Source organism: Pseudopipra pipra, chromosome 4, assembly GCF_036250125.1.
Source record: "Pseudopipra pipra isolate bDixPip1 chromosome 4, bDixPip1.hap1, whole genome shotgun sequence".
Taxonomy (NCBI): Eukaryota; Metazoa; Chordata; class Aves; order Passeriformes; family Pipridae; genus Pseudopipra; species Pseudopipra pipra.
Window position 1 is genome coordinate 33,094,781 of NC_087552.1, and position 21,196 is coordinate 33,115,976.

The window sequence follows — 21,196 nt, forward strand, 5'->3', positions numbered from 1 at the left end:
CACTGGAAAGAAACAGTAAATCCAGACATAATCCAAATAAATAACTGATGAGGTCAGCTTTTTGTACTCAGAAAATGATCTTTAATTATGCACGAACATCACTTCCAGCAGTAGACATCACTTCCAGCCAATAGAGCAAATGAGCATAAAAGCCCCAAGTATCCTGCCATGTCTACATTTTCCATGAAATAAAGATACTCAAGGTATAAACAGAGAATATTTCTAACTGCCATTCACCAAATATGGATTGTAGTTTCTGTGCCAACCTACTTTGAATACATCTATTTTAGAATATACAGTACTGTACATTAGGAACTCCTTTATGGAAACACAGATTCATTCACAAATGTTAGATGGTTGCCATGGTTCTCTCTACTTAATCTTTCCTCTTAGTGATTGTTAACAGCCTGAGGCTTCTAACACAACCACACAACTCTCTCTGTATTTCTACCTTGTTATTTAGGATACATGAGGAAAAAAAAAGTTTAATCCTCAGATTTCAATTCTCTTCCCCTTGATTCACTGTTAAGGCACTTTGATCATAGATATACATTTTCAAAAGTGCAAAACAAGACCGAGTTCAAACCCACAAACTCTACTCTTCAAACATTTGAACACTTTTCATGAAAAGGGTGCGCTCATTGTTTGATTTGGAGAAAGTATCTACTGCATTACCACTCTCCAGTCTACCAAAAAATGTATTTCCATTTTCTGTGGATCTGTTAAAAAGTGGAGGTATCATGTGAAGATGAGACATACACATTTTGCAAAGCAGCTTTTGTGCCTTGGTGAACTAGAGTCAAAGTACTGCATGTAAAAATAAGAAACTCAAAGAAATTTGTCTCTTCACACTTCTCTCCAAAACTCTCATTTGTGTCAGAAGTTTATTTCAGCGCCCATTGATAAATTGCATATTGCTCAAAACATAGGCTTTCCCTGATGACTACGAAATTGGCACACAAACACCTCTAGGAAAGAAATCATCATGCCTGGTGTCTAGGTGCACTGGTAAACACTTAAGTACCTCCACCTTAAGCATATGCATATCCCATAGTTCTGAAAGTAACATCTGCCTTGTGGGGAGGAAGAAACATTAACTTTTACACAAGAATGAGAATTTGTAAATTAGATACATTGGTAAATGTAACTCAGGTTTTAAAACAAAACAATTTTATATTCAGACAGCAAGGCTGCAATTACTTAAGCATATATTAAACTCCTGATATGTATTAAGCACTTAAACAAGTATTTTCAGGAACACAGAATCATATAATGCAGTCCTAGATATCCTCTGTTATGAATCAGTTTATACTGGTGTAACTTGTACTGATACATCATTTCAAGCACTTGAACAAGAATCTTATAGAAAGAGACCCTATAATCCTGTAAATCAGAAGTGGAGGTAAATAGGAAAGAAGATGGTTTCCCAAATTCTTCCTTTTAAAAGATCAATTGTCAAATTTCTTAGAAGCCACAAAGAACCTATGTTCTTTGTATCACAGAACAACAGTATTCCCCAATGCCAGTGAGAATAAGAAATATGTTTAGCTCTTTTAAAATAAGGATTAAGTTTGGTCCAAAAATGACATGTTATAAATAGAAGAGATACACAAATCAAAGAAGTGCATGAAATTTCATAACATCATTACTATTATTATATGTCAAAGATGAATTTGGGAAAATTTAAAAGCTTGGAAAAATGTACTAACACATATGAATCAGCCTACAAATGATACCGCAGACCATTCATTACCTTGGCCTTCATCTTAAAATACAAAGGATGAATTTCTGTGGAGATGAAGGCTCCAGGAGTTTCCATCACTCACAATTACTATGCTACACTTACCTTATTAGTATCCTTTTTACAGATTCTCTTGTAGCCACGTAAAATACAGTGAATAAAAAAGATTTTCCTCAAAATTAGAGGTTACTTGGAAAGGCTATTTTTCAAGGACCGAAAAATGGGTAACATCTACATGAAACACTTTCTTGTACTGTTTCAGCTGCAACTTCTCTGCTTTGTGCTACTGACTGCATGTGTGGACCACAGATTTCTTTATTATTCTGCACAAGTTATGAATTTAAATAATAACACGTAACAGAAATGGTATAGGGAAATATAAAAGCATTCTTACTAATCTGCACAGTAGCACTCCTATTCTTTGTCGTTGTCATCTGTCCTGCAAAGTATTACTTGTATAATTTGTTATTATTATTATGTACTTACAATACAACACCATGTGGAAATGATCACCAGAGTTCAGGGTCCTGCTGCACTAGACACTATACTTTCCAAAGCACTTTTGTCTTCATAAAGATGCAGCTGTTCTCAGACAGTTGAATCAGTTCAGTAAGTATCCTACACTGTACAGGACTACTCACTCCAAATTTTGGAGAACTAAATGCTTTACCAACATTTTGCCAGCACTCCTCTGTAAAGTCTGGTATATTTTATCTTGAGAATTACAGCAATCATAATAAACCACATGTTCCTACTGTACAGATAAACATTTTGTAGAAAATCAAAAACACTAATGGACCTTAGAGTTCACATTAACAGCCAAGGCTATAAAGTGTTCTTTCTAACCCAGTGTAAAATATTTTCCTCTCCTCACACTGTTCACAGTGGTCAGTGTATCTGTTCCAGCTCCTGTGAATCCATAATCACATTTTTTACCATTGTTTTTCAAGTAGCATTTGAAATATTTATTTATATATTTAATTGTAATTTTTTCTTTATGCATGATCCAAGATATTCCAGGATATAAATCCTGGAATGTAGCAATGTCTCCAGTCAATGATGTGAAAACTACTGGCTAAGCAATTTTCTAATAATATTCAAAAGCATATTTCTTTTTTCTTGGGGGGGGGATGGATCATAAGGGGCATAAGGAGCATTTTCAACAATGAGAAGATTCACCCAGGGCATTGCAGGCAGCAGCCCTTCCCCTGAAGCACTTTCTAAGGTTAGATCACCCATTACACATCTGGTCAAGTTTCCCCTCTTCCCCTTCCCTTCCTCCATCCTACTTCAGTGGAGGCTGGGACTCTATCTATGTTTATTTAAACAAAAACACCTTTATTTTTTCAGTTCAGCAATACAATAACATGTGGTCTCTTGGCAACTACACTAGCACACAGGATTTATCAAGCCAGGACAGACCAGTTGTCATGAAGTCCAATATTCTGCTTCAGGAAAGGCTAATAATTGTTACTCAAACAGAAAGTGAAAAATTCCTATAATGTAACTGAGCAGTTTTATAACACTGCATGAGGCAGAAAAAAAATGCGTTCCTAATCCTAGCAGGAGATCGGTTTTCACCTAAGGAGTGTAAGAAGTTTCTTCTCACTTCAGTTTAACTAGTTATAAATTGATGGTCATGAAATTATGCAAACCTATTTTTAATCTAGACACAGCATATGAATCAAAGACTAGTCTGAAGAGATACTAAATAATTGGTGTTAGCTTATCAGTCTCTCTTTTCACATGCTACTGTAAGAAAAGGAGATGATCTATTTATTTTACCTCATAAAACCCCCTAGGAAACTCCGACATGACCATTTAAACTTTTTATAATAATGAGTCTTTCTTTTAGTAGTTTCTCACGTACTTGCATCTTCTCAAATACCCTGATGATCATCTGAGAACAGATTAATGTAAATTGCATTACATTTCACTTCTACTTTATCCTAATGGAGTAGCATGGAGTGCAAGACAGGACTGTTACTGGTTTGCCTGACTGCAAACTTTGCTGGTAATGCAGTCTAACCACAATTGCATCTGAGTAACATACTTTGTTAAAATGTTGATGATACACTTCAAGTGGCATCTAGTGAGAGGGAGAGAGCAAAGGAAGAAGACGAGTGGAGAAAAATAAAAAAGAAAATATGCATAACAGGTGAAGAAACACTTTATCCGTCTAGGAACAGGATAGTTGGAATGCCTGCTATTCTTGTTTAATCCTGCTTATATACCTGACGGTAATTCTGTAATCTTAACTGTACTTAGAGTTTCAGTAATCAGAAAACATCAGGAAGGGAGTGTGTGCTATGTTTAAACTGGCATACTTAGACACTACATGAGGTAACTTTAGATTATGTTGCTGGGCCCGCCTCTGCAGCTTGCATTTCTTTTGACATCAGGACTTAAGTGAGCCACACCAGAAACTACAGGTGGCTTTTGAATCTGTCTATGTCCCTGAGCTCAGGTGGTGATGGCTCACAGTACGTTTTTCTGCCCCCTCAAAGTAGACATTTACTTTTATATTTTAATAAGTGGTGGCGTGGGACCAGAGGAACTCCATCAATAACTGTTCCCATAGCACCCTAGACAGAAGCAATACCCAGCAGCTCCACACTCACATTCAAAGAAAATAACTTCAGTCTTCACCACTAGAAACACAGCCAACTACAGTAACATGAAACAATTTTAGAAGCAATAAATTAGGATTAGAACCATTTACAAAAATATTTTGATACTGGGGACACAGTTTACTTTATTCAAACAGTTTGCTTGAGACTGAAAGGACCAGGAAGTAATTTTAAGGAGTCTAAAATGTTTTTTGAGTCAATGACTGTAGTCTCTGGTGTGAAAAAGGCGTAAGGGATTATGTCAACTGCCCACTCATCAGCAATCACTCTCCAAACACTCATCTGGGCTGTGAAAATAGGTTTCAAATTGCTTGCAAAATAGTATCTATTATACTGTCCTCTAGCAACAGCGTATAATAAAAATGAATGCTCTATTTACTATAAAGGAGGGAAAAGTGGGTGGACAAGAATTCAATCTCTAAGTTTGTGCAGTATGTCCTCCTGATCACATCCATCTGTGCTATGCTGTCCTCCTATTCCACTCAGAGAAGCATCTCCCTCACTCTCCCTTTATGTTGCATTCTGATTTGCTTAGAGAATACAATTTTGCAGCTATAAGCCCTTTCTGCAGCACAGTTTACTCTTTCTGAAGCTTAAGAAATGTGTGTTGCAGTTATAACCTTACTACTCTTCAGTTTTCTGATTTGTTTTTATCTTCTTTTATTGCCTGTGATATCTGCTTTGCCACATTTACAAAACTCTTATCATGAGAATGGTATTAAGCAACTTTTAATAAGCAATAGAGAACCCAAAAGAATGTGTATACTGGATAAAGTACACACCTGTGCCACAGTGTGAACAGTGGACAGCAGCTAAACCAAAAGGATGGGACCAGCTAAAAGATGAGTTAGTGTTTGAATTACTTGGCAATCAAAGAGTAATTTTTTTCAGGAATCATGTTATATCCAAAAGAAAGAGCTTTCTTTAAGAGAAAAAATAAAAACAAACCAAACAAAAAAGCCCCACAACTTTGTTCAGTGAAGTCAGAATAGAAAAGAAACAGATCGAGGTATTTCTTTTGATGCAAAAGACCCCACTCATTTTTTTCTCCAAAACATTAAGAAAGCAGGAAGCATAAGTCTATTGGATTCTTTTGCAATTCATTAAATTGAAATAATACTGTTATATTTCAGCTCACATGAAAAAAATAACCTTTGTAGTATTAAACTTTTTTCTTTATATAAAAAAGAACATTTTTTAGATAATCGAAGGACTCTGGTCCTAAATCAATCTAACTTCTTAAAAACTTTGATTCCCATCCCCACTCTCATACTCTATTTAAATCCATTCAATATTTGGACCTTTCTTGTACTGGTACCACTTTTCACTTATCTTGCAAATGGATTGAGCAATCAAAAATCAAAACAAACAAACAAAAAGCACTCCACAAACATCAGAAGAAATAAACAGCTGCCTTAACACAAGTTTTATGGTATTTTCTACATACCACTCCTAAAATGTCACCTTCGTGCCACTGATACAAAGGACTTCTGATTAAATCAGCTATATCATATTAATTCTTTCCTATCAGTATTTGAATTAAACTAAGGCACTTGAATGCTAGAACTCGTTCCAACTATTTAAGTGATATGTCCCCCTTTCAGACTTTGAATAAAAATGATTAGCAAGTAATTTATGTGTTGGGAAAAAAGTAAATATTGTGTATTAAGGAATGAGCATTCATAGGCCTTTTATAATCCCATATATTAATGAATCATTCCTCTTCAAATGGATCTGACTCACAGAACAGAGCTATAATAAATTTTAACTTTGGATATGATTTCATTTTAGCTGAAGGAGTTATAGCCAATTATGAGACATTTTAGTATCACTGATATGTAGAGTCACCTAAACAGAGCCTAGTGGGCCCATATGTGTAGCATCTCATAAAAAAACCCCAGGTGTCTAAAATTGAACAACTGAAATTCTAAGGCAACAGCTGTAAGAAAAGAGCTTTAAGGATTAGTCCTACTACAACACTAATCTCTGCTGTGAAGATTCTGTGGGTTTTAGTTCTGAATGTTTTGGGGATTTTTTTCCCAATTTGAAGCTTTAGAATTTTTGGAAACTTACTGTTTTCTGAATTCTCAAATAAAGGTGGCAGCAGCAATCCCTTCATCTTCAGAAGTGTGTGGGGAAGCAGTTAAAATCCCAGCAGCCCAGCTACTTAGCAACATGAACATTGTCTGCACCAATTCTACTTTAAATACAGAGTTCATTTAAAGGTCTTTCTCCAGTTATTCAGAGCCAACTTGAACTTTGTACTTATTCAAGAGATAACTTCACCCTCTGTAATCACAGTACATGAGAAGCATTTAACACTGTCCGACACTAAAGACAGCCCATCAGTTGTGTCCAGAAAACAATTTTGTTGAGAACTAGACCTTGATAAGGAACTTGTTGCCCTCAAAAACCCCAGAATTAATACTTACTTTATGTGGAGAGTTAAATTTGTTTCGCGAATCTATGTTTGATATTAGTATGTTCTTCACATATATATCAACATTGACTCTATAATGCACTCAAGGCAAAACAAAAAAAAAGACTTTTTCTTCACTGGGGATCAGGGTGTGGGGTGGAATTTCTTCTGTCTAGAAGAAAATTATGCTGACACTATCTTTTCATGCATGTGCTCTGTTGATGTTGCAATGTGCTTCCGTAATTAACAAGCAGCCAAAAAAACCCAAAATGTCTATCCTCCTTTTTACTGAAGCATTGGAGAGTCACAGTCATGCATCCATATTTTACTCCACATACTAAACATACAGATTTGTAGTAATTACAAGAAAGGCAGTTCCACGGGGTGCAAGTTAATCATTGTGTCTTATACGATACAGAAAGGTTTCTTTAGAAAATTACGTCACAGAAATTTTAGTCTTTTTATTGTGTTTACCATAACTTATCACTGCATAATTTATGTAAACAAAAAAAAAAGGACTGCTAAGAAAACATTTTCTTTCCTCACAGTCAAACTAAAGATAGTGTCTTTATGTTTCCTCTTTAATACACTTGTTTCAGCCTTGTCAGACTTGGCCAAATCTTTTTAATTTTTTGACTCTTATGCACAATTTCCTAACAATAAATTCATTAGGAATGCATATGACTGCTAAAGCAATCTGGATTACAGTTTCTACTACAGAACTTTGATGTTCTGTGAATGGAAGGCAACAGCTCAGTCCCAAGACATCTGAAGTGAAAGCAAGTAGCTTACAGAAACACTAGGAAAAAGGGAGGCAGTGCATTTCATACATGTGGCTCTGAATAGTAAAGCATCATACTAAGAACCCCCAGAGGAAGAACATTCCCAGTATTAAAAGTTAAGTGTTGCATTTGACTTGAAAAGATAAAAAAAGCGCATAGATTTTAACCTAAATTAGCACTGACAGTTGCCTTCATCTTAACTAATTTTCTGAAGGCAAAAGTTCTACATATTACACATATTAAGTAGACAAGCTTTTGAAATTCTTTCAAAACATTATAGACTAATGCTTCACTTATACAGCTAAATGAACAGATTCACATCTGCTGCTGCTAAAAGCTCCCCTCCCCCCAAAAACCCAAACAAAAAAACGACGCACAATACAGACTTCAGCTGTTAATAGTTTAAATTATTAGAGGACTAAAGAGATTTGGAAATTAGTGTAGCTATCCTAATATGAAGATGATGGTAAAATGGTATTTATTATCCAACTATTAGTTAGTTCCATACTCTTTTACTCGTGTATTTTATCCTTATCATCTTATCTACAGTAATTGTGCTTTGGATTTGTGACACATTTCTGTGTTTTATAATATGCAATAAAAGTCAAACAGACTGTAATCATCTGATGATTAGAAAGAACAGCTGCAGCCACTACTAACATGAACAACCAGAGCCACTCTGTGCACAAGGAGAGAGCAAGTTTGAAACATGCTACTATGTAAGCAAGGTTTTTTTCTTTTCCTTTCCTATTGTAGTCTTGCATTGTAATGCTCCAATGTACAACCTACTCACAACATCAGACTTCCTTTTAAGGGCAGCTGTGGCATCCATGTTCTTCCTGGAAGAAAACTAAAGACACTATCTGTGTCTTCCTGTCACAGAGGAGTTCATCAGAAAGCTGTTATCACTTCATGTTCTCAGCTACAGAAAGCAACAAATTTGGACAGCAAGAAACAGTTGAGCAAAAATCAGCTCCTGGTCAAGAGGAGTCATGGAACATCCCTGATGACAGGAGCTGTCTGGCACAGAAGTCTAATGGTTTTATGATTAAAACAGCATTGAGGGACTAGCATAATGAAAATAATGACCTTTCATATCAGCTATCATAACAGCAGAAGAAAAATTGCATTGCTATTTAGTCAGAATGGGTAAGCATACACAATCTAAATCCACAATGCCTCTGTTTGCTAGAAATTCAGTGCAATTTCTATCATGTGAACAGTACTGCACAAAACACACAGGAGTGGCATCTGTCCTTTTGGTTTGTTTGGTTTGCTGGGTGATGTTTTTGCTCATAACCTTTCCTTTTGCAAGTCACAACTGAAATCAAATGAAGTGTATGAGACTGAAATTACTGCAATATTGCAGAGGATTTATATATGCATATTATCAACCAAATAACCTAAATCTCTTCTAGATATATGCATGAATCTGGTTTTAATGAAAACTGGAGTTTGTGTTCACTTTGGAAAGGACACAGTGAGATTTTTAACATTTTGTCCAGAGAAAGGATCAAGTGCAGATGAAGTAGAACAGTTTTTAAAAAAATCATTAGCTGTCTTTTAAGGAATGTAGAGATGATCTGCATAAATTTCAAGCACATCATAACTTTAAAACCAGGATAAAAATCACCTGGTGAAATACAGGCAAAATATCAGAATTTTATTCTAAAAAACCTGTAATTTAAACTTTGTTTCTAAAACATACAGAATACAGCAATCATGCTTAAGACTGATGAGAATTAGCACAACATGCACATTAATGTTGTTTCAGGTGAGTCTGGGTCAGTATGGCTGGTCTTAGACATACAATTTGTTGTAATGCAAATGTTCATCATTAGTAAGTATTGTAAGTTGAATTGTAAGCAATAACAGAGCGAAAAAAAAGCCATGCGGGGTCACTTCTGATTCACATTCAGGAAAATATTTGAAGTGGAGACTAGACCCTCAATATATCTGTAAAATGTGATATTTGTTCTAGATGAAAAGACTTCAATGATTAGCTTGAAATGTCAGAACTGATGTCGTGGTTTGAACTCCCCAAAAATCCAATTTCCAAGCCCCCCACAATTTGCCTCAATGTAAGGGAAGTTTTCAGACAGGCACAACTCAGCATGGGGAAATTATATCAAAATTTATTACTTACACAATAAATACTATAATACATGTATATACAACAATCTTAACTATTTCTCCTATGGTAAAGCAACATATTTACATAGATCAAATCCCTCCTTTCCCTCCAATAAAAAATCTATAAGGAAAGAAGAAGATTGCTTTCAGGGCAGCACAATCTCTTCTCTTCCAAGCAGCAGTTTCATTTTGTCGTAGCTGGAAAACCTCTCTCTCTATCTTCATTACAACGCAGGGTTTTTTATTTCTCACTCCTCTCAGCTCTTTGACTCCAACCAAAGGTCTCTCCCGTGGGCCGCAAAGCAGGGACAAAAGTCGCCGTACCATGGCCATATCACAGGGTGCGAGGCATCCCATGGAAGTGCCTTCCTTGGGGGTCAAGTTCCCCTGAGTCAGAACGTTTAGGGGCACTCAGTTCAGTTTTTGCCCCAAGCGTTCCAACAGAGCTCCTTTGCTTCATCTCTGCTGCAAACATGGCAGAGGGGAGGCCACTTCCCCCGCATTCCTTGGTCTGACTGTCCTGGTCCAGCTCACAGGACATCTCCGAGTTCTCAGCTTCTCTCCCTCTCTGTAGCTGCTGCTGCATTTTGGAACTTCCTTCAAATGGAAGCCCACCCCTCCTTCCAAAGGCGGGTCTAAAGGGTTTTGGGGAGTAATTCAGTCTTACCCCAAAACAGTCTCTGCTGAGTTTTCTTTGCTCTGTTGCTGGCTCTCTCTCTCTTCGTCGGACATCTCTGCGTCTCTCAGCCTGGCTATGTGCCACGTTGCTGCTTGCCGGTTATCTTCTCTTGCTCTGTGGAATTTCTCTGTATAGTCCTCTGGCCAGAAGCCAGTCTTAGCTCTGGCCATTCCGTGCTGCCTCCACCGCTGCTCCGGCGTCTTTCTGCCATCCACTCACAGTGAAGAAACTCCCCCCCCAGCCTTTGGCCACAGCACCCGCTCCAGTTTTAACACTGCACCGTGCCCCCACAGCCCAGGTAGCAGCTGGGGACCTTGGCCCCCAGTGGGGCTCATTGGCCCCTCTCTCTAACACATGGTGTCTCAAGTCATGACTGCCTCTCCCTCCAGCTACGTATCAGGTCTCTTTTTCCGGTCTGTTGTAATATGGTTATTTCACAGGAGCGAACCTGATTGGCTCAACACCAAGAACACTACCACAACTGCTTTGGAGAAATCCAAGTGTGGAGGTCAGCCAGATACAGGGAAAAGCTTGCCATAGTTTCAGGATACATCTATGACATATTTTATTCACCACTACCATTCTATGTCTGTTAAAGAACTATGTTAAACAAAAAACCCTTATGTAGCTGAATATCTTCATGTTTTATCTTTCTCCAATGTATGAGCAATATTTGAACTACTATGAGATTTAAAAACTGTTAATTATCTTAAGCTTATATACTTCAGCCTATTCTCTCATTGCTCCTGTGAGCTACACTGCAGGGCACTACAGCCAACAGTGATGATGGAGAAAGCTCTGGCATTACCCAGAGTAAGAAGCTTAACAAACAGGTAGAGGAACTGAAAACTGTTTCAGTTACCACTGCAGGTAACTCATGATATTGTCTCATACACTACAGAAGAGAGAGAAAGAGATCCTGATACACACTGTACACTGTTTCATAGAAATTCTAATGAAATGCTACCAGGCTGCAGTTTTTACCTACTTTCGGTCATAGTTCAGAACTAAAGGTATAGAGTTATAATAGATTTAATTTCATCTGATATTTTCATTCCGTGTTTTGTCATACGAGCTTGCTTTTGTTGAGTACTCCACAGCAACAAAACCAAATTGTGTGTTTCAAGATGGCAGAAACACAGTGAAGCAATAAATAGTACAGGATCCAGTCAATAAAAAACCCTTAATTTTTCTACAGAAAATACTGGAAATAGGATTAAATAATTTTATTAGGAACTCTAAGAGGTAAGAGATGCAAGACATAAGCCATAAAGAGATAATACTCCGATAACTGGTAACTTACTTGACCTGAGTAGAATTATTTTACCTATTTAATCTGTGTTTTAGTTTTTTTCCTCAATTTGTCACTTTTTATACTCCCTTCACATCAAACAAGGTACACTTTCTCTTCCTTTACTGAGCTTGTTACCAAATTTAAAGTTCAGAGGAAACCTAGCTACCTTTCTTTTTCTTTTCATTGAAATCAACAATACAACTGTCTTTTTCAGGGGGTTGTGTCTTCCAATCCAATTTCCTCAGAAGCGCACATACCAGGAACTGTATTCATACAACTTCCTAGCAGCCCTGCACCAATACTAGCATGATAAGATTACAATCAAGTGAAGATTATGAGTGACTTATTACTGTTTCTTAATTTGTCAGTACTTTTGTATTCAGCACATTGATTACTTAAAAGTACTCCAATTACAAGACTATTCTAGTTATAATATTATAAAATATTTTGACTTATCTTACTTTTCTTTTTGCAAGTGGACGAATGAGTCACCCTACCTGGATTTTCTTTCACTTGCCACTTCACTCTGCCATATGCAAAGAAAAGAAAAAGCAAGCTAAGTTTTCACTTAAAGAAAAGAATTATTGTGCAAAGGGAGTGCACTCATCTGAGTTATGTTTATAGTACTTAGTATTTTAATTCTATTTGACATCCCATGATAATTGCTCCCTTCAGAATTACTAAAGAAAGATAATTATCCATCTGTTACAAACTTCTGGTCCCAAATTAAGAATAAATAGAAAAGTAACCTCTAAAAATTCAAATTTATTATCAAAAGTTGATACTAGATATAAAAACAATGGAATATCAGTTAATCAGAAAAACTGAAAGCAAGAATCAAATCACACGTGTATATGAGGTACACAAAAATAAAACTCAAAACAGAAAAACAAAACAAACAAAACCAAATTACTTTTAAAGAAAAATCTTATGTGAAGTATCTCTCCGGGAACACATCAAAGGAGAATATGCAATTCAGATGACATATTTTATCTGTTGCTTAATTTACTGAAGAGTTCAGACAGTGTACCATTATTGACACAACAAATTTTTTTACAATGTGTTGCTGCGATGACCAACAGATACAAGATATAAGATTTTAAGACCTCTCCCCTTTCGCTCACCCACAGGAAGTATATAGTCAGCCCCTACTGCCTCACAAATATCCAAAACGTTATCAACCAGATGGCTTGGTTCAGAACGACATCTATCTTGACGCCCGTTATGTCACAGTTCTTTCTTTTCCAAACTACGAGTAGTACAAATGAGATTCATCTGAGAATCATGGAAGGAAACAGAGGTTCCACAGGTACTACAGACACCTGGGGCAGTGATTGAGCTGGCAGATACTTACTGATGTCGGGGAAAAAACAATACCATTGAAGAATGTCAACTAGCGCAATACTGTAAGTGCTGTTTTTCATAGCAAACAGAGAACGTGACCATTTAAGGCCATTAAAATATTGTGGAGTAGTGTGTGGGGGGGTCATGAACAGGGATGTATTACTTTTTGTCATAACCTGAATTCCGCTTCAGGTAACTTGCTTATCCAAATCTTCTCTGTAAATATTAGACATTAATCATTCTAACATTCCATCAAGAATTTTTTCCCAGATATCAAAACTTTTACTTGAGAGAGAGATTAAATATGTCACATTTTTGTATCATATCTGTGTACCAGATGCTGAATGCAGAAGTAAAAATGGAGGCATCCTGGAGCTTTCAAGCATGAAAACCTTCTCAAGAACTGCAAAAAAAAAATCATAAACTAATACTTTAAAAGATGCATTTTATAAATATATAGACATGTCACAGTTCTGTTAAACTCAAGCTTTTTTTTCATTCCCCAGCAACCTCTTTTCATATTTTCCTAAGTTTAAAGGGAAAGTAACTTACTTGCAAATGTCATCTTCTGGGTCCTCAAGCCCAAATCTTTCATCAAAAGTAAGCTGTATCCATACATTTTCATCTAGTGCTACTAATCTCCACACTAGTACAGTATTGCGTGGGTATGTGTGTGGAAACTTGGGGCTGTGAATACTTCCATTAGTAGTCACAGTAATTATCTTCTCATGGTGAGGATCCTGCACACCTATAGTAAAGACACAAAACAGACGCATTAATGCTCATTCTTTCTCCTTTTCCCAAAGTGTTCGTATAGAATGCACAGATAAAGACACTTTTGTTTTGTTTGCTTTTCCTCATCTTGCGAGAATCTGTGTTTGGAAAGTCCATATAGTACAAACCACCTGAAGATCATAAGTATTACTTTCATGGCAAAAAGTTATTCAAACCCAAGTCTCAACTGCTGTTCAGAAAGCAGAACAGAAGTTCAAGTGGAAATAAATGTGACTGCATAAGTGGACTCCTCACGTCCACCAGCCCAAGGGCTGCATCACGCAGCCTGCTGATGGTTTCAGTTCTTTATTACTCGGGATTGCACAGAGATCACACAAGGGTACAAGGAGAGGTCTGCTCATATCTATCACAAAAGATACAATACAAATTTGTCTCTTGTTAATGGAGACTGTCCTACATTTACTGGGTCAACTGATAAAAATTCTGATGACCGAGGGCTGTATCAGAGCAAAGTTGTCCTCATACAGGAAAAAAAGTGGGACATGCTTGGGAAACTTGGGAAAATCACCAATGTAAAAAATCGGGCATTTTCAGATGAGCCACCATCAAGGGCATTCCTCAAAATTGTTCACAGCATTGTTAGACTAAATATATGCAAAATTAAATTAACATTTTACAGTATGTCAAGAAATTAATTAAAAAGAAATAAGGCAACTATGTTTGATTTTTAAAGCCACAGTAACACTGAAACTACTGAAAAGACCTATCCAGGTTATTAATTCATAATGAAGGACAAGGAAAGGACTCATCTGGTGAGCAGCAGCCATGCCTTTCAGAGCCACAACAACTCTCTTCACATTAACCCAAGAAACCTCATTCTCAAGTGTCCAATATTCACAAGAATTCATATTGAGCTGCTGCAATCAGCTCATATTGGAGATTTAGCTGCAAAAAGAAAAGGTACTGATCTAATCTGGATACAGTTTAACCTTGTGACATACAACGATGAAATCTCTAAACTACAAAATTTATTTCCATAAGCATGTCGAATGAAAACCACTTCTTTATGCTACAGCATGTGACCTTATTATCTTTGGCTTTTTCAAAAAACCTGTACACAATGAAGTTGATATTTCAGTCAGTAAATTATTGGAATTCTCAGAGTTATCTATTTATAACTTTTGTAACAAAATAAGATTGTAGGTTTGTACGGCAGAGTTAATATTACTTTGTTTTCAGCTATTCATTGTCTTTTTCAGTTAGATACTTTATAATTTTTCTGATTTTTTTTTTATAACCAGCATTATGGTAATATTCATTTGAAGCTATAAAAGACATACATACTTCAGTCTACTATGAAAATACACACTGAAATTGTACCTTATTATAGCTATATGTAAAGGTTGACAGCTAAATGAGTGTCGTGCAAGAAAAGAAGGCCGCAGAAACTGCATTGCTATTTTAAAGTAATCTATACTTAAATATAATTTAAAGTCTGACAGACTTTTCCCTTCTATTCCTTTGGATTTGTGCCTTCCAGTTGTGGTATGAAACTAGTAAATTTTAAGTAGAATGGATGCTTATATAAAACTGATGGAGTGTGGTCTTGCCAGTGTCCACATACCCTTGCAGAGGACTGACTGCAGTAAGAGAGGACAGTGCACAATAACAAGAAAAAAAGACACAAACCCAGAATTCCTAATTTAGATACTTCACTGGGTTTTTGTTAGCTGAGTCACTAGCATTTTTCTATAATGTATAATCTGTCAGCTGAGAGCTGCATGTGAAACACAGGAGCCAACAATAATAAAAATTACTTTCCCAGAGATTAGTACACCAGAGTGCTATTTCCAAAGTATTCAAAGGATCACCATTTCAGAGATGGTGTCAAAGCATGGTATCTGATGACACTGTAATCAGTGGTCTGTTTTGTCTTTAAAAGCACAAACATGATTACAAACCAGGATATATTTCACAACATATTAAAAAGTGTTTTCTTTTGCATCATCAGGACACTGATAACAACAGCGCTGCAAGTCGGGACTGTAAATAGTCCAGGCATATCAAATGAGAAGTCAATAAAAAGGGGCAAGAGAATGAAAAGATGTGGAAATTTAGTTAAAAAAATTATTGGCACCTCCAGTTCCTTCAAGCTTCTCCATTTGTAATGGAAAAATAGCTACTTACTTTAGCACACAACAGTTACATGAACATATCAAATTCCCACACACACACCACTTGCTCCATTTCAAATATTTGCTCTCACACAGTGGAATTTCTTCTCTTACAAAAGAATTATTTTGTATGACTACAAAGGCAAGTAATTGCTGTCGCTGGAGAATGAAGCTTGTTATTTCTCTAAGCTTCAATATTCCTTTTTATCCGTTCTACATAAATTGTTCCAGTGTACTTTAAAAAGCTTTCCTCGTTCTACAGAGTTCATGGATGCTTTGAAAATTTCTTTTTAGTAGACTGTGTGAAAAGCACAAGTACCTGAACACAGCTAAGATGAGACTATAGTATCTGTTCTTTGTGGAATGACTTTGCAATTCTTGGCTTTATTTTAGGTATAAATCAGTCCAAATTACACTTAAAAGAGAGTAACAAGCTCACTCAGATTTACAGTGGTCAGCTGTATAACTCCAAAGCTATATACATAGCTGCTGTGAACTGTCTGCCTTTCTATTAACAACTGTCCTCCGCACACTCACCCTGCCCCACAACTGCCAAAAAAAAAAATTAAAAAAAGATTACTGTACAAACACCATTGAATAACTCTGGAACATCACTTTCAGAGCAAGGACTGAGGTAAGCAAGGCACCACCTCAGCCAGGAGGCAACCATACCACGCAAGGGAAATGGGGACAAGACAAGGACCAAAACAATGTATTTGCATCTTCAGTAAAAAGCTTAATCAGATGATGAGCAACTGAGATCACTCAGGAGAAAGTCCTGGAAACAATTCAAACCAGAAGGGAAAAATCCTTGAGTTGACCCAGGGATATGACACGGTTACTAGGAAAGGACAGCACATGCTTAGCATAGCCTGAAGTTGAAGAATGAGTCGCCGCAGTATCTTTGATGTGGTAAAAGATGCTATCACCAGATTTATACATCTATCAATGCGAAAAGTCTGACCCTGAAAATAACAAGATTCCAGGCATTCTGAAAGCACGGCAGTGCCTAACCCTTCCACCAATGTGGTAAGGCAGATGAAAAACCACAGTATCACCAAACAGATCAGCAAATGCCACTGTAAACTGAAATTAAACCCACCGACTAGACAAGCTCATTCCTGCCTACTTCAAAGTAGGTCTCTTCCCCCATGGGCACAACACATTTCACTAAGATCAGTGCTGACACTTTTTAAATATAGCAAATAACTACTTCTTAGTACATTGTAATCTCTACATTTTAGCAAGGGTCATGGGTAAAACTCAGACAAATGCATACAGTTCCAGAACAGAAGAGGAGCTGCAGAAGAAAAGAGGAGCACCACGAGTGGAGTAACAGCCTCGGCGCTAATTTACCTAAAAGGTCACATAGTATCAGTAAAATTAATTTTTTCAATCCTTTTGCTAAAACTACAGTAATGTCACAACAGGATGAGAGTACTGCTAATTTCACACTGTTAGTATATTATTTGGTTCATTTCATACTATAGCCCTAAATTATGAAAAACAACTTTTAGGCCTTCAGAAACAGCATTAGCTCACGTGTCTATCACTGCTTAAAAAAAAAATAAAGCCAAATTCAAACATAAGTCTGAACTCCAAACATCTACCAATTAACATTAGAGATTTTTTTTTCAGATATACAGCAATGCTGTAGTTTGAGTCCTCTGCTTTGACAGTAAGTAGTTACTCATTACCACAGAACTTCAGAGGAACCAGGGTTTTTTAATTGAAGTAATTGAAAAGCATTCCCATATAATTTTTACAACATCCCCATATGTACAGAAACTGCAACTTCGTGCAAGAAATTCTTTGAAATGTAACATAACATGCCATTTCTTCCTTTTTCACCAGGCTTTCTAAAAGTGGTAAGTCTATTTTCAAAAGTAGTAACTCAAGGCATACAGGGGTACCTCTTTCTATCTTGTCTCTGGTTCAATTGCCTCCAGGCACTTCTTAGCAATTATCTGAATGCAACAGTCAATTGAAATTTAACTCTTTTGCCAGGCACAAAAGAAAAGCTGGAAAGTCATCTGTTATTGGCAGAAAATTGAAGACAAATAGCTCTGTTCAATATTGTTTGTACATAAAATGGCTATCAGGACAAAGGCACTCAAAATCACATAAATGCTACTTTCTAGGGACCTCTGGAGACCCCCAGTCCCAGCTCCTGCTTCCGTTACAGTTCTCACTCACACCAGAGCAGCCCGCCCATTTGAGGGTTGGCATTTTCTAGAAAATACTCAACGCCCCTCAAGGATGGAAACTCCACAGTGCCTTGGGATAACTTGTTCCAGTGCTGCACTACCTCTCTAGGTAAGATGTTTTTTCCTAATGTCCAATCTAATCCCCCCAAGCTGTAATTTCTAAATATGATTTTTTTTCTGTTGTGGGGGTTTTTTTGTTTGTTTTGGTTTGGGTTTTTTTTTTTTGTTGGTTGGTTTGTTTTTTTGGGATTTGTTTAGGATTTGTTCTGCTTTTACACTCTGTATCTCTACCAGGAAGAGTTTAACTTGGCCACCCTTGAAACTGCTCTTCAAGCAATTGGTGGCCTGCTATGACTGTCTCACAGCCTTCTCTTCCCCAGACAAAAGAAGCCATGACTCCTCATCATCCACTCACTGCCTGCCACCAACCAGGTGCTAAGCCTTCAAGCCTGGCCATCCCATCAATTTTCAACTTACCTAGCAAGCAGTCTGTTCTTACCAACCATTGTGCCTCAAGTACCACAAGAAATGTTTTTGAATCACACAGGCTATTCTTTCATCATCAAAGAAAAATTAATATTGTCCTGCTGTATCTCCTAAGATAGCTTTCTGAAGCAGTATGGTTTATAGCTTTTCTGGGACAAATTTCTTGAGACAGATCTAGCCATTTTCAGTTTCTATGATATAGTTTCTATCTATAGTTTCAGTTTCAGTTTCTATGATATAGCTACCTATTTGAAATCTTGCATGATTCTTCAGGTATTAGAAAGAAATTAGAGAGAGACAAGCACATACCCATAGTACACACATAATATACACATAATCTGTCTACCATCACAGCATGACAAATTCGATTTCTAACTAGAAATCTGCTAATCTGCACCGTTACTTGTTACCTAAAGTAGCAAATGTAAACAAATACAATTTTTAAGGTATTATGTGGGTGTAAAGTAACAAAGTAGAAACGTGTAGGAGAAATATCACATCTTGTTTACATTACTCTTCCCTCTGACACATACTTAACTCACACACTTTAAAAGGCATGTGAAAAAATTCTAGTTTACACACCTCAAGATGAATGTATAGAGGACTGAATTTGTTTTAAAACCCACAATTTAACCTATTCCTTTTTTCTTCAGTTACTATTTTGAATTCAAACTTGTACTGTTACCTTAGGCACTGAATATCATACACTATTTGACTGCTGGCTAAAGGTCTTTCTGCCTTTCACATTATGTGAAGGACTGAACACAGATGAAGTGAGCAGAAAAGCAAAAGTTTTCTAATCGATCTTCAGGAACTCTCAGTTTTGGCAGCTGGCCCAACTGGGAAGGACAAAAGGAAGAAAAAGAAGGCTGGGAGAAAGGAAGGGAAAAAAAAAAAGAGCATGGAACTGAAATAATAGATTTAATAAACTTTCCAAACAGTTGTGTGACTTAACGTCTTGCAGAAGATAACCATAACTAATCATAAACTAACAAATCTTTTTTGATTCCAAATTGCATCAAGAAACAAAAATAAGTTTATACTTTTACTTTACAAGTTTATATTTTATAACCTTCAAGTATTCTGCCAGCGCTTTGCCTAGTACTCTGGCTTTTGCTCAAAGAAGAGGATGGCAATTAAACAGGGTTTGGGTGTTTATTTTTTTCATGCACAGTAAATCTTCTTGCATTAAAAGTAACCTCTATTGAGATCTGTTTTCAGACCAAACTCTTTTGGAAGGCAGTCTTCATTCTGAACTTCTCAATAGCTTTTAAAACTAGATGAATACTACATTTTAGCCAAGATAAAGAATTACTTTTGCTAAATATTAGATGAGGTAACTTTTTGGTGTTATCACATGCTCAAGGACCTAATTATTCTAGAGTATTCCAATAAGCATTTATTCCAATCTCCACAGGTAAAGTCTTGACTACACTGGAATCAATATTAAAGCTCCCACTGACTTGAATATGAAAGGAGTTCCATCTATACTAAATACATAAACCTGCTAGAATTATTTTATTATGTACTGATCTGCTTTCTTTATCCTGAAATAGATAGGATTATTGGTACATTCCATATTCATAAAACAAATACACATTCCAGTTATTAAAAAGTTAACAAAGAGCTCTGGAATATGACAATTAGTAGTTAAACTTCTTAGAAGCAACATCCTTCTTTTCTCTTATGGATAAAACAAATGTCAAGCTTGTCCTTTTGATATTTCTTTTCTCATTTGTTCTTGTCTCAGGCTTTTTTCCTAATAAAATTATTATACAGTAAGTAATTATCACATAACATACAGAATCTAGTCAAGGATTGCTCCCTATCTCTGTCACCTAGTTTGCGTGACCCGAGTCATCTCAGACAAAAAAGGCATCACTTACGGAAACAAAATTCTGGCCTCTTCCCCCAACCAATATTATTCAGATATTTAACAAATTAATCCATAATCATGCGTTGTTCTGGAGGTGCGCAGATAAAGAGAGGCAAGGATATAAAATTTCCAGCAGAAAGTGTTGTGGAAGTTTCACAAGCACTATATTATATTTAATTCCAGTAAGATCTTTTTGTGGGTCCACTGCCATACAGAAATGTAAAGGTATTAATAACTAAGATCATACATGTTTACAAGATTGTAGATGGGATATAAAAGTCTCCTTGCTACATGCACGCGGAATAAAACAGTGAGAAGCTAATCTGATTCTACATCTATAGCTTGTATGCAAGAAGAAAACACATCCTGCTGCTAGTGATGCACGAATTTTAATTTAAATACTATTGTATAAAGGAATATACTTCAAGAGAAGAATGATCCTTAGTTTCTATTTTTGATTAGTCATATATGGCTTAGATCATCATGGCCAGGCTTCGTGAACGAAGATTTGGGAAGGTCTCTACCCACGTTTGTTACAAGTGCGCTGGTGGCTAAAAAGGCCAATACGAGACAGGCACGTCAGGTTGCAAAAGGCACAGCAGAAAGACTCCTTAGGTGGTAAACAGCTAGGCATTTGCCCCTCGTCTATGTCACTACTGTAGTAGATACAGTAGAAGAATCATTCTAAGTGCACCA

The 21,196-nt window shown here is 36.6% G+C and overlaps 1 protein-coding gene across 1 annotated transcript in view; it reads right to left on the reverse strand.

Annotated features, from left to right (window-relative positions):
• The window catches only part of PDGFC (platelet derived growth factor C), a 123,583-nt gene that overhangs the window by 38,810 nt on the left and 63,577 nt on the right, over positions 1-21,196 (reverse strand). The window contains exon 2 of the mRNA XM_064652319.1: positions 13,575-13,770. Coding sequence (XP_064508389.1) covers positions 13,575-13,770 — 196 coding nt within the window. The remainder of the gene's footprint in view (positions 1-13,574; positions 13,771-21,196) is intronic.